The sequence below is a fragment of the Helianthus annuus genome, chromosome 15 (assembly GCF_002127325.2).
Source record: "Helianthus annuus cultivar XRQ/B chromosome 15, HanXRQr2.0-SUNRISE, whole genome shotgun sequence".
Taxonomy (NCBI): domain Eukaryota; kingdom Viridiplantae; phylum Streptophyta; class Magnoliopsida; order Asterales; family Asteraceae; genus Helianthus; species Helianthus annuus.
Window position 1 is genome coordinate 44,956,090 of NC_035447.2, and position 13,742 is coordinate 44,969,831.

Consider the following 13,742-nt stretch of genomic DNA (forward strand, 5'->3'; position numbering starts at 1 on the left):
AAAACATGTATGGGAACACGGATTGCGATGATATGGAAGTGTGGGAGAGTCTGCATCACGAGTGTCAGGGTCGTCAGTTGTTTGGGGTAGGATCTTCTGATCCACATTTTGTGTTAGCCGGAACAACATCTTCCACAACTAGTGTGTCAGATACCCGACAATCGCATGAGGTATTGTTATTGTTATTATTGTTTATTATTATTGTTTAGCCAATGGTGTTTCCGGGCTACTCGGACCAGTTTAGGGAACCATTGTTTTTTAGACATCGCAAAGAATGTATCTTCGTGTATGTGTGTGTTCTGAATAATTTATGTAATTGTGTGTAGGAATGATTGTTATATGTGTGTTCTAAATGAATGTATACTAGATGCAACACTATTTAAATATATGAAGTGGCAATAGTTGTAAACAAAAATTTATGGATCATATAGGTTTTTAAGCTTTAATTGATTTGAGTGACAATGTTAGGTAGGGAGATCAGGTTTTCGTTGGTGAGGGTGTTTTTCACATTTAGGCTATTCCATGGAATGTTTTATCTATTACATTTTTTTACATTCAGGTTGTTATTTAGATTCCATGGTACATAATTATGACAAAATATTGAATATGGGCTATTTGTGGGTCATAAGATGGTAGATTAGATTAAGCAATCTTCTATGTTTGCAAACCTTTGTTCAGTTGTGGTAAATGGTTAACGAATTTAGAAAGAAGGCCCAGCCCCAATTTTTTGACCCTTGAAAGGTAAGCACTATATAAGTTGGCATCTCACTCTCCTACGTCACTTATACTACTTGATAGCAAATAAGACTATCAATAAATATCTATACATATTATTATAGTGATGAGGACTCAAAAAGGGGATATGAAGACAAGCTTGAAGAAAGGTGCATGGAGCCTTGAAGAAGATCGTATGTTGATTGCATATATCAATAGATATGGCATATGGAATTGGTCTCACATGCCCAAATATGCTGGTAAACATTAATGAACCTGTTTTTGGTGTTTGATTTTTCATATCACATGTAAAGTTGATATCAAATTTAAAGTGAAAAAGAAAGTTCACAAATTTTCTATGGTTATTTTATGATTGCGTTTTTTTTTTTTTTTTTTTTTTTTGGTTAATTGTAGGTTTGTTAAGAAGCGGGAAGAGTTGCAGGCTCCGATGGATGAACTATTTGAAGCCGGACCTAAAGAAAGGGATCAGCTTCTCTGAAGAAGAAGAACAAAGCATACTCCATTTTCATTCGATCCTAGGGAATAGGTATAATATAGCACCTAACCCATTCTTCATTTTCATTGTATAATCCCTTTATATATAGTTGACTAATAACATATAGCACCTTACCCATTCTTCATTTTCTAGGAATCTTTGTTGCTATGCCAGATCTATTTTTTAGCATAATGAGGTTTTTATATAGAAGTAATATTAATGTTTGATCAATGTTGACTGTTGTACACTTGACCCATAGATATATGTTTACGCTTGTCGAATACCCAACCTCCGGCTGACGTTGGTTAGATCTTCGGTGACGTCAAGAGCTTTGATCCTTGCTTGCTACAAAAGAATAAACCGTTAGCCTCGTCACGGGGGACCCCGGGAGGGGGATCCGTGACCAAGCTCCGGCGTGAGGATAAGTAAACTTGCCGGAAATGAGAGGAGTTTCTTCCGATGAGTATAATCACCGGAAGATTTCCCTTTTGGTGTGAATCTTATTGATGTGTAGTAAATGTGAGAATATTGGTCGGAAGTTAATGTGGAGAGTAAATGAAGGTGTAATAAATGAGAATGAACCGGAGATCATACCTTCCTTGGATCCTTCTTCCTTTCTTATATAATGACATGCCCTTATCTTTGTTAAGGACTCTCTCATGCCTGATCCGACGGCTTTTGGGGGTTCTTGGGAAGGTCAGACACGTGTCTGACCCCCAACGGTAGGATGATCCTCTTCATTAATGATCCGTCGGATAAGTACAGTGACTTAGACCGGAGCCGCCTCTTGTCATGCATTTAATGAGCCCTGTCTTCCTTAGCTGTTTCCCGCCCATTTGTACATAGGAGAAACCTTAGCGAGTAAGGCTATTGTGACCGGTGGGCTTTCTAAATAATTGGGCTTCTAGATAAAAAGGCCCAAAGCGGGTAAAGTGAGTTTACTCACTGGCCCGTCGTCAAGTCATCTTTAATCCCTGGTTCTGAGACCCGAGGCTCATGATCCAGGGCTGAGCCATAACCGTTCAAAGAGTGGTTTTTTCTAGTGGGTCCCTCTGGGATCGGTTGTAATGAGCCATCTCCACTAATCATTACATCGCCGGTCTCATTAAAGCGGGAGCTAACCCTTTAACAACACGTGTTCCTTATTTTGAATTTTGAAGAGACAACTGACGTGACGGTTACCTGCAAGTCAGTCGCGTCTCTTTAAATACCCTATTCCTCTCTTCCGGTTTCTCACTCAAACATTTTTAAGCCCTCTTTTCTTTCTCTGTGGTACTCCCCTGTGATTACCCCTTCTTCTCTGATCATGAGTCGCTGTGGACGCTCATCCATAAGATCTGTGTTGACGGCAAAGGACATGAAGTCCTTTGTAGAAGTGTATAACATCCCGGATCGCTTTTCTCCCTCTCTGCCCGGTCCTAGTGAGTCTGCAGAATGTACGCCGGACAGGATACCTATTTATACCCTTGCCTTTTCATCCTGTGGGGTCCGATACCCCCTCTCTGCTTTCAAGATTTCTCTGCTCCGTCACTTCGGTGTTCACAGATTCATCCTTTAGGGTTAATGAGAGTGGTTCACTTTGAACTGTCTTGTGCGGCCATTTCAGGGGAGCCCTCTGTTCCTTTGTTTTGCATGTTTTACCGGCTTATTTCCGACGGAGGTTGGTTCACGTTCGTGAAGCGACAGAACAACGTTTCAAGGCCCTGTTACAGTTTTATGCCCACTTCTACTTATCCGAAAGACTGGAAGTGTAGCCGCTATGTTGCCGGATTCCCCTGCTCCCAAGGATCTTGACGCTGCCATTGAGGATGTTGTCCCCACCCTTTCTGCGAGTGAGACTGTCCAGTGGAAAAGAATGTGTGATAATCCCACAAGGGCTTTTACTTTCTCCGAGGGGATGCTTGCCATGGGTGGTTTGAGTCCTTCCTACCCAGTTCGTCCAAGAGCCTTCTTTGGCAAGAAAGGTACTTTTTTGTTCCTGGTCTGTTTCTTATAATCATTTCCTTTTTCCTTTCATGCTTTTGGGGACCCGTAGTCATCTTTGGTGCCTTGTGCAGAGATAACTTTGTGGCGGCTTCTTCAAGGTGATTCCAAGGATGTGAAGTATGTGGTTGACGACGAGGTTGATCCCCAGTTGAATGCGGAGGCACAGGTTGCGGGGGGATCCGTCCAGGCAGGGGGTTCTGTTGCCCTGAGTGGATCTGAGGAGGATCTTTCTGGCGGATAGGAAAGTTCTCCCGACCTTCCTCCTGTTCATCCCTCCGGTCAGAGTGACGATGAAGAAGTGGAGATACAGTTGGTTCGTAAGAGAAAGTCTGTCAGTCCTCATCCGGCTCCTGCACCTCGCAATATTCGTCAGAGGCTTCGGAGTGCTAGTGGTCAAAAACCTCCTTCTTCCAAGGCTGTTTCTGACCTTCATCCTGCCGGGGTCAAAGGTTCTTTGTCCAAGCATTTAAAGTCCTCAAGCTTAGTGAGTGCCCCATTACTGGTAAGTTATCTCTTTTCCTCTTCTTTCTTTTTGTGTCTTTTCTGACTGTCCCTTCTTCTTTTTTCTTAGGGGAGTTCTCGGGAGCCTATAGAAATTCCAACTGGTCCTTCTCCTTCCCGCATCCGGGACAAGGCCTCTGAGGTGGGGGTAGCTCGATTTTCCTCGGCTTATGAACTTTCTTCGTTACGTGCTACTGGGACTAGCAATCCTACTTTTCAGGAGGGCCTTGCTTGTCGATCCCCCCTTGCCCCTCTGTTTGCTGATGCTATCCCTACCACTTATGTTCCCAAGTGGAAGATAACTAGTTCTTCCGTGATAGGGACTCCTGAAGCTGCCAGGGATTTTCTGAGTCATGCTGTCCCCCCCCCCCCACATAAATTCGTAAATTCTGCCCTGAGGGATGATCTCTTTGAAGATCAGTACAGCATGTCTCTGTGTGAAAGCTTCTTTAGGGGTGCTGGGATGCTGCAAAGGATTGATGATTTGAGGAAAGCAAATGAGGGACTCAAGGCTGAGCTTAAGGCTTCCCAGTCGGTTGTTGCTGGGCTTAGAAGCCAAGTAGTTGATGCTGAGAGGAGGCTACAGGAGGAGAAGGTGCATAATCTTCTCCCCCCCTCCCCCTTTTTTTATATACATATACGTATTCACTGATCCTTTGTTTAGGGGGCTGGTGCTATGCTTGAGAGGAAGGAGCGAGCCTGGGAGCAGGAGATGGCATCATTGATTGCGGAGAAGAAAGAGCTTGCTGCTGAGCTGAAGCATGTGAAGGAAGTTGGCTCCGTTTCCCAGGAGCAGCTCAACACTATGTATGCAGATTACGGGATAACTTCGGATGATAACCAACGGTTGGCTGGGGAGAAGCACTGGTTGATTACTGAAGGTTTTGGGGCTTTCCTGACTGCTGTAGCTTAATCAAAAGACTTTAAAAGCGGTTTGGAGGAGGTTTATAGGGCCTATAGGGATGTTGGCTATCAGGCAGGGTTGAAGGACGGCTATGCTTATTCTGCCTAGGGCCTGGGCAGAAAAGAGACTCCTCTTTATAACTCCAAAGCGAAGAAGAGGTTGTCCAAACTGAACGAGGAGTTTGGGCGTAAAACCCCGGTCGTCCTTGCCAAGATCCTTGAACATCCCATGATCTCAATTGATGAACTGAAGGCCCTGTTCTCCTCCGCTGGTCCTTCGTCCCCGCCGTCTCTTTCCGGGGGTGATCCCCAGTGAATTTCGAACACTTAACAAACTTCGATATGATTGTAATAACTCTAACTTACCTTGGGATATTTGTATGTTTGGTTTGACTTTGTTTTGGATGGTCCTTTGTGTTGGGGACCATCCTGACTGCTAATCGTACGGCCTATGGTTATGTATAGCTCCTCTTTTGCTTTGTTGCCTGTTTCTTGCCTTGTTTATTTTATTTTGCAGGGGCTTATATCGAAGGCTAGCTTGGTGATTCCTTGGAGATTTTCAAGCTGCTTTGGCGAGGGGCTATGTCTTTACTTTGTCTCGCCGTGTTTGTAATAATCTTTTTAGTTTTTTCCCCCAGTTATTGGGGCTTCTTTTTGTACGTATGTTTTGTATCAAATAAAGCAGTTTCCCCTTCGTAGTTTTCTATATACGAGTGTATTTGCATTATTTGTTCTTTGTTGTTTGCTTTGTTAAACTGTGATTGTCTGTTCGAGGCCAATCGGTGGACAAGTTTATAATGTGATATTATGTTTTTGACTTGCTTTTGTCCGTTTTTTAGGTTAGCTAGACCTTTATTAGCCCCACGGCCGGGCTTTGGGCACGTCTTTGGATGCCTCATACACGTGTGTTTGTTTGTTCTAGTTTTAGATTTGAAGGGTGTTCATAGGCACGTCTGCCCAGGTATGGTTACCCGCAGTTTTCAAAATGGGATATTTTTGTCCGTCTTTCATGAAATCTTCGGGGGATTTATACTTCCCTTCATAGACTGTTTACAAAAGGTTTACTTTCTGGGGGGAAAGTCCCCGTACATATAGTTTTCCTACAACAAAAGTGGCCCTTGGCCGTTTTCTCCTGGGGGCATGCCCCTTACATGTAATACTTCCTGAGCTGCATCAGGTTCCAGGTCCTGGGGACCTCTTTTCCTTCTAAAGTCTCCAATTTGCACGTTCCCTTCCCGTTTGCCAATGTGACTCTATAGGGGCCTTCCCAGTTGGGGCCCAACTTTCCGGTATTTTCCTGCAGACTGGCCTCATTAGCTCTAAGGACTAGGTCCCCTGGGACGAGGTTGAGCTTCTTCATCCGGGTTTTGTAGTAACTTGCCGGGAGTTTTTTGTAGTGAGCTTCCTTTACCGCTGCTATCTCTCTCCTTTCTTCCAATAAGTTCAGGTTCATTCTTAGATCCTGCTCGTTCTCCTCATCCCTCAGCTTCATCCGGGCGGTTTGGGATCCGATCTCTGCAGGGATCATGGCTTCCGTCCCGTAGGTAAGACTGAATGGGGTCTCCCCATTGCAGCTTTTGGGAGTGGTTCGGTATGCCCATAACACAAATGGAAGTTCTTCAAGCCAGCCCTTCTGTTTCCTCCCAAGCCTGCCCTTCATTCCTTTGATAACGCTTTGGTTGGCTCTCTCCACCAACCCGTTACTCTGAGCATGGGTTACAGAGGTGAATACTTGTTGAATCCTCATTTGCTCGCACCATGGCTTGAAGGGCCTTCCGGCGAATTGCACCCCGTTGTCACTCACCAGTTCCTTCGAGACCCCATATCTGCACACGATATTGTCCAGCACGAACCGTCTCATTTGATCTCCGGTGATCTTTGCCAGGGGTTTCGCTTCGATCCACTTAGTGAAATAATCAATGGCCACCACCACGTACTTGACCCCCCCGGGACCCTCCGGGAAAGGCCCGATTATGTCGATGGCCCATTTTTGGAACGGCCAAGATGTCGAGACCGGGACCATAGGGTGCTTATGCTGGTGAGTCATTGGTGCATGTACCTGGCAGTTATCACACTTTTTGATCTCTTCAGATGCCATCTCGTACATCCTGGCCAGTAGAATCCTGCGTTCATTGCCCTTCTTACAACCGTTCTTGGTCCCGAGTGCATTCCACAGATTCCCTCGTGCATTTCCCTGATCACATATTCGGCCACTTCCATGTATATGCACTTTAGGGACGGACCCAGGTACGACCTTCGGTATAGCTCTTCCCCAATCAGTTCATATTGTAGGGCTTTGACTCTTACCTTTCTGGCCGCCCATTCCCCCTCGGGTAGGGTCCCGTCCCGGAGGAATTTAATGATCGGGGTCATCCACGTTTCTTGGGAACCTTCGATGGTGGCCACTTCCGTCACGTCCAGGGAGGGGGATGTCAGGACCTCTACTTTGACCTCCTTCGCGAGGTGGTCAAATGCTACTGAAGCTAACTTGCTGAGTGCATCAGACTTCCTGTTCCTCCCTCGAGGGATGTATTCCAGTTTGAAGGTTCCGAATGCCTTAGCTGTCTCCTTGACTTTCGCCACGTACCGAGCCATGATGCTATCCTTCGCTTCATATTCCCCCTGATACTGCTTTACTACCAACTGTGAATCGGTACTGGCCTCCACGTGTTTTGCTTTCATCTTCTGTGCCAATCTCATCCCTGCCAAGAGGGCTTCATACTCGGCGGTATTGTTGGTGTTTTCGAAATCCAACCTTATAGCATACGTCAGCTCAACCCCCTCGGGGCTTATCAATGTGATGCCTGCACCGTTCCCTTCTTCACTGGATGCTCCATCCATGAACAACTTCCAGACAGCCTCGTCTTCCCTTCTTTTTTCTTCTTCCTCCAAAGCCTCCCACCTTAGTAATTCCCTTTTCTTCGTCCTCAGGCACTTCTGCTAGGAAGTCAGCCAGTATTTGCCCCTTCATGGCTAACCTGGGCTTGAACTCCAGAGAATGTTCTCCCAATTCTACGGCCCATTTAGCCAGTCGCCCTGACTGTTCCGGTTTTCTAAGCACTTTCTGGAGGGGTTGATCAATTACTAAGGTGACCCTATGCCCTTGGAAGTACCTTCTGAGCCTTCTAGATGCAAAAACCAGGGCCAACGCAAGTTTTTCTAAAGGCATGTACCGCTTCTCGGGCCCCTTAAGCGTTCTGCTGATGAAATATATGGGGATCTGTTTCCCCTCCCGTTCCACCATCATGACCGCGCTTATGGTCGTCTTAGAGGCAGATAGGTAAAGGAGCAGTGGGTCCCCGGGTACCGGGGTGGCTAACGTTGGGAGCTTGCAGATGTAGGTCTTCATCTCCTGAAAGGCGGTTTCGGCCTCTGTAGTCCAGTTGAATTTGCTGGACTGGAGACAGTCTTTTAACACCTTCATAAAAGGGAGGGTTTTGTCAGCCACTTTCGATAAGAAACGGTTTAGCGCAATCAGCCTTCCGTTTAATTGCTGGATGTCCTTCAAGGACCTGGGGGAGCGCATTTCAGCCACAGCCTGGGTCTTCTCTGGGTTTGCCTTTATCCCTCCTTTGGTTACCACCACCCCTAGGAAATTCCCTTCCTCTACCCCGAAACAACATTTCCCGGGGTTCAGCTTCATATTCACATCCTGCATTGTGTTGAGAGTCTCAGCTATGTCGTCTATCATAGCTGCTTCTGTCAGACTCTTGATAACAATGTCGTCAACATACACCTCTAGATTCCTTCCCCTTTGCTCCCTAAACAAGGTGTTAATAAACCTTTGGTATGTCGCCTCCGCATTTTTTAGACCAAAGGGCATCTTAGTATAGCAAAATGTTCCCTCATCAGTGATGAAAGCGGTCTTTTCTTCATCTTCTATTAACATCTGTATTTGGTGGTATCCCTTGTAGGCATCTAGGAAGCATTTCAATGGGTACTGGGATAGGGAGTCGACCTGGGTGTCTATCTCCGGGAGGGGGTAGCAGTCCTTGGGGCATGCTTTGTTTAAGTCTTGGAAATCGATGCACATCCTCCATCCCCCATCTTTTTTCTGAACCATAACTGGGTTGGCAACCCATGATGGGTATTTGACTTCCCTGACTATCCCCGCCCTGAGCAGTTTGCGGGTCTCTTCACAAGCAGCCCTTCTCTTGTTTGGCCCCATGCTCCGCTTCTTTTGCTTTACTGGTTTCGCCCATGTCAAAGTGTTGAGCCGGTGTTCCGTCAGGCTTCTGGGAATCCCCGTCATGTCGCGATGTTGGAATGCAAACACGTCCAGGTTATGGAGGAGCAACTCCTTCAGGGCACTCTTGCATTTGTCACTTAGGTGGCTTCCCACCTTGACCGTTTGCTCCGGGAACTTATCACAGAGGATCCATTCCTCCACCTTCTTCCCTTGGGTCTTCCCGGGTTCCTCCCCTTTGGATACTGAGGAGACCACTTCGTAGGCTGACTTAACCCATGCAAGCCCCTTTGGTGTTTGAAATACCAAAGCCCCGTGAGGAGTAGATGCTTGTGCTTGTAGATCTCCAATCCCAGGTCTTCCCAAAATCGCGTTGTACTTGGAGGGTGCCCTGACCACAGTGAAGGTTAAATTGATCGTCCTGACCCTGTCCCCTACACCGACTGTAAATGGGAGCCTGATCTTTCCCAGGGGGTGTGATACGCTGTTGTTGAACCCCACCAATGGGATGGAGTCTTCCTCCAGTCTATCTCTTATATCTCTGTCGAATCTGAGGAAGCAATGTTCATATATTACCTCGACGCCGGACCCTCCGTCTACGTGTATTCTAGACACTTTGTGCCCGGCTATCACAGCTGAGATATTCAGCAGCAGCCGTTGTATTTCGCTTTCTTCCAAGTATGGCATGAGGATGGGAGTTTTCATGCAGTTCGGAGAGCCTAAGATTCTGGCCTTAACACTACGGGTAACATCAAATTCATTTCTTCTGCTTATCATATCAACATCTGCCCTCCCGGGCTCTCTTGCATCTCTTCCCTTACGATCCCCTCCCCCTTCTTTGATTTCCTTGACCAGGTGGGCCAGTCTTCCCGTCTTCACCGCCGCCTCTATTTCCCTCTTGAGGTACATGCAATCATCGGTTTTGTGCCCGAAGCCCTTATGAAATTCACAATATTCATTTGGCTGTGCTTTGGGTCCTGGCTTTATGGGGGGTGGCCTCGGGAACGAATACTTCACTCTTTCCGTGGCCAGTATCTCACTTAGAGTTTTGACAAGGGGGGTGAAGCTGTCGGAGTAAGGGAGAGGGCCTCTCCCTCGGGGTCTGTAGGGGGAGTATGAGGGCCTTGCCCTGTCATGCAACATTCTATCAAAGGGAGGCTTTCGTGAATAGGGGGCACCTTTCTCAGGTGGTCTTGTCGTTGGAGTGGCCCTCCGGGGCGTGGTGTCTGTCTCCTTAGCTTTGCTGACCGTATCCTTTCCCCGGACGAAAGCCCTAACCCTGTCCATGAGATTGTCGAAAGAAGGAGGGAACTCCTCCCCCAGCTTTTCACACAGTTGTGCATGCTTCAGCCCGTTTATGAAGCTACTAATCTTCATAACCTCCGGGACATCCTTGATGTTCATGCTTTCTTTGACAAACCTTTCCATGTACTGGTCTATCCGCTCGTTGTCCCTTTGCCTGATGTGGAGGATTTCATTGGGATTCTTGACCACCTTCCTTTGTTGGCCGAAGTTCCTGAGGAATTTTTCGCTTACCTCCTCGTAGCTGTCTATGCTCCCCGGGGGAAGGCTATCAAACCACAGTCGGGCTCCTTCCGTTAAAGTCTGCACAAACATGTGGCACCACACTGGCATGGGCCACCTTCCAAGTTGCCCTGCTCCCCGGAAGGCATGCAGATGATCCTCTGGATCTCTCGTTCCGTCATAGCGGTCAAAGCCTGGAGGCAGCTTTGTCTTGGGGGGCATGGGTGCCTCTGATATTCTCCTTGTGAACTTTGAGACTTCGGCCAAATCTCGTGGCAGGTATGGTTGGTCCAAACCAGTGTTACCGGGAGGGGGATCCGTGACCAAGCTCCGGTGTGAGGATAAGTAAACTTGCCGGAAATGAGAGGAGTTTCTTCCGATGAGTATAATCACCGGAAGATTTCCCTTTTGGTGTGAATCTTATTGATGTGTAGTAAATGTGAGAATATTGGTCGGAAGTTAATGTGGAGAGTAAATGAAGGTGTAATAAATGAGAATGAACCGGAGATCATACCTTCCTTGGATCCTTCTTCCTTTCTTATATAATGACATGCCCTTATCTTTGTTAAGGACTCTCTCATGCCTGATCCGACGGCTTTTGGGGGTTCTTGGGAAGGTCAGACACGTGTCTGACCCCCAACGGTAGGATGATCCTCTTCATTAATGATCCGTCGGATAAGTACAGTGACTTAGACCGGAGCCGCCTCTTGTCATGCATTTAATGAGCCCTGTCTTCCTTAGCTGTTTCCCGCCCATTTGTACATAGGAGAAACCTTAGCGAGTAAGGCTATTGTGACCGGTGGGCTTTCTAAATAATTGGGCTTCTAGATAAAAAGGCCCAAAGCAGGTAAAGTGGGTTTACTCACTGGCCCGTCGTCAGCGCTTGTGTTATTTTTTTGCACAGATGGTCTGCAATTGCAAGGAAACTTCCCGGAAGAAGTGACAACGAAATTAAAAATTACTGGCACACAAATTTAAAGAAGCGTGTTGCAAGCAACCCTGTGATCGAAGGATCAAAGCAAAAGGACAAGAACAAGTCACCATACTTTGAATCTCATAATGTTGAGGAAACAAAGGAAGACCTAAATAATGCAAACGACATCAGCAACAACTTTCACTTCTCATGGACATCCGAAGATGATATTTCGACATCCAGCGGAAGTCCTACTCAAGTCGAATTTAGAGCAGATATCAGTTCACCAGGAACAGTTGAAGATCTTCAATGTTTTTGGAGAGAACTGGAAGACTTGGATATCAGAAAATCTGATCAAGAAATGTTTCATGACCACATTTTCCAATATTCATATGACGATACAATCGCACCGTGGAGCTTCTACAATGATGAATATGAAATCGCACCATCAAGCGTTTAAAATAAAAGTTAACAGTTTTAGATCATGAAAGTCTTGGGTTTAAAATTTAAACCATTTTAAACCCAAGACTTTAATTAGAAGAAAATAATATTGTTGTATCTTTTTGAGGTTACGGTGGTTTAGGTCTTAATTTACTTATGCATAACAATATTAACTAAACAGTTTGATCGCCTGGAATCAATTCTTACAGGTCCTGAAGTGCACCTGAAACACTTAAACTATATAAATATTTAGCAAATTCATAGTACTATTTCGGTATTCTATCCCAGAAGAATACTATTTAGAATCACTAGATGTGAGAATTGTGAAGAATTAATATGTTTGTCAAAGGTTGACAATGAGTGATTGATGAATGATGAACTCACCCTACTTAAGATAAACGACTGGCTAATGTCAAATATAATGTCTTTAGTGTTTTATGTAATATCTTTAATTCTTTATGGTTCCCAAAATGGGTTACACATATCAACAAAACAACAATCTCTTAGATGTATAATTTTTATGCTTTTTGATTGATGTAAACATTTTTCAACATCTTTTCAAGTATATCACGACTTTATTTTTTTATTTTTCTCTTTCAGTTACTAAAACGAGTGTCGTTATTCGAACGGGTGAATCGAAACCAAGTGAGTTCCCACCGCATAGCGCGGGAGAAAACCCAGTAGCTCTAATTAAAAAGAGCATTACAACAATTCGCTAGTTATAAGGGGATGGGGGGTGGTTCACTAGTGATAGAATTTATCACTCACAAGCACCAATCAAGTTCCGCCATGTCATCGATCATTTTTCCATCACTCACAACCTTTTTTAGTGGGGGTGGTCATCACTTATCACCACACCCAACAATTTTCCCCCAACCAACAATTTCACTCACAAAACCAACCCATCACGCGTTGAAAATATAACGAAAATGGATTTTCGTTAACATATAACGCGTTATATGTTTTAGTGGCGGTGGAGTATAACGCGTGGTGGAGTGTTCCCGTGATAGTATCACGTACGAGCCCGGGTCACCTAAGGTGTTTAGTATTCGAATTCAGTTTTGAATTTCGTACCACTCATTCAGTATTTGTGACTTTTGACTGGATTGGGTTTTGAACTTTATATTAATTTATTTTAGTTATAAATAAAATTTTAATAATATGATATTTTTAAATTGATTTATCATTTTTTTTTTGTTAATTAGAATCAAAACAACTCGAGTTCGAACCAAATTCAAGTTGAATCAAATATCGAATTCAGTCTAAATTCGAATCGAATTTCAATTTCAGTTGAATTCGAAACGTTTTTCAAATCTAGCTTGAATTCTGCTTCAATAAATGAAAATTTAAAGAACCCGATTTAGGATTAGTTGAACATCCCTAGCTATAGATTCTAATTAATCACAAGGATGGGGAACATGTAATACTAGGATGATTGATATAGCTTTCTAACAATCTAGTCTTAATCAACTTTCTACTAATGATCAAAATAGACGAAGATATAAAAGTTGAAGCCATAACGTTAGAGTTGATAAAAGATATTAGCATAATAGCATTTATGGGAAAATACATGAAGTCCATGAAACGAATTAAATATGTGTACCCATGGTGGAGAGTACTGATGATAAACAAATTAATAAATGAGATTTTGAAACCAAATGTGACATTGGAGAAGTTTACGTAAGTGGAAAAAATTTTCAATGTCGTGATTTAAATAATATGGAAACTAATAAACACAACATTCATTGCACACACTCATCTGTGACGGATGGAAGTGGATAGGTGACGCGTCGGGAGAATTTTCAGCTGGGATTGTTAAACGGCTGCTTAGTAAAAGGGTTATGTCTAGCGATAACTACATTTTTAGCTATAGAGTAAACGTGTTCCTCTGAAATGCAACGTTCTTGCTTGGAGGGCAGAAATGGGAAAGTCCCCACGGTCGTTGAGCTAAGGAAACACAATATCGCCATTGACGACGTTAAGTGTCTGATGTGTAATTCGGGAGACGAATCGGTAAGGCTTTTATTCTGTTTTTGCTTTATTGCGAACCAGGTGTGGCTCAACATCAGCCATTGATG

At 44.6% G+C, this 13,742-nt stretch overlaps 1 protein-coding gene across 1 annotated transcript; it reads left to right on the top strand.

The window, feature by feature from the left end:
• Window positions 1–841: 841 nt before the first annotated feature.
• LOC110909630 (transcription factor WER-like) lies at window positions 842–11,738 on the top strand. Its single transcript, XM_022154483.2, has 3 exons — window positions 842–974; window positions 1,129–1,261; window positions 11,215–11,738. The coding sequence occupies exons 1-3, from the start codon at window positions 842–844 to the stop codon at window positions 11,681–11,683; spliced, it is 735 nt and encodes a 244-aa protein (XP_022010175.1). The 3' UTR covers window positions 11,684–11,738.
• The last annotated feature ends 2,004 nt before the right edge of the window (window positions 11,739–13,742 follow it).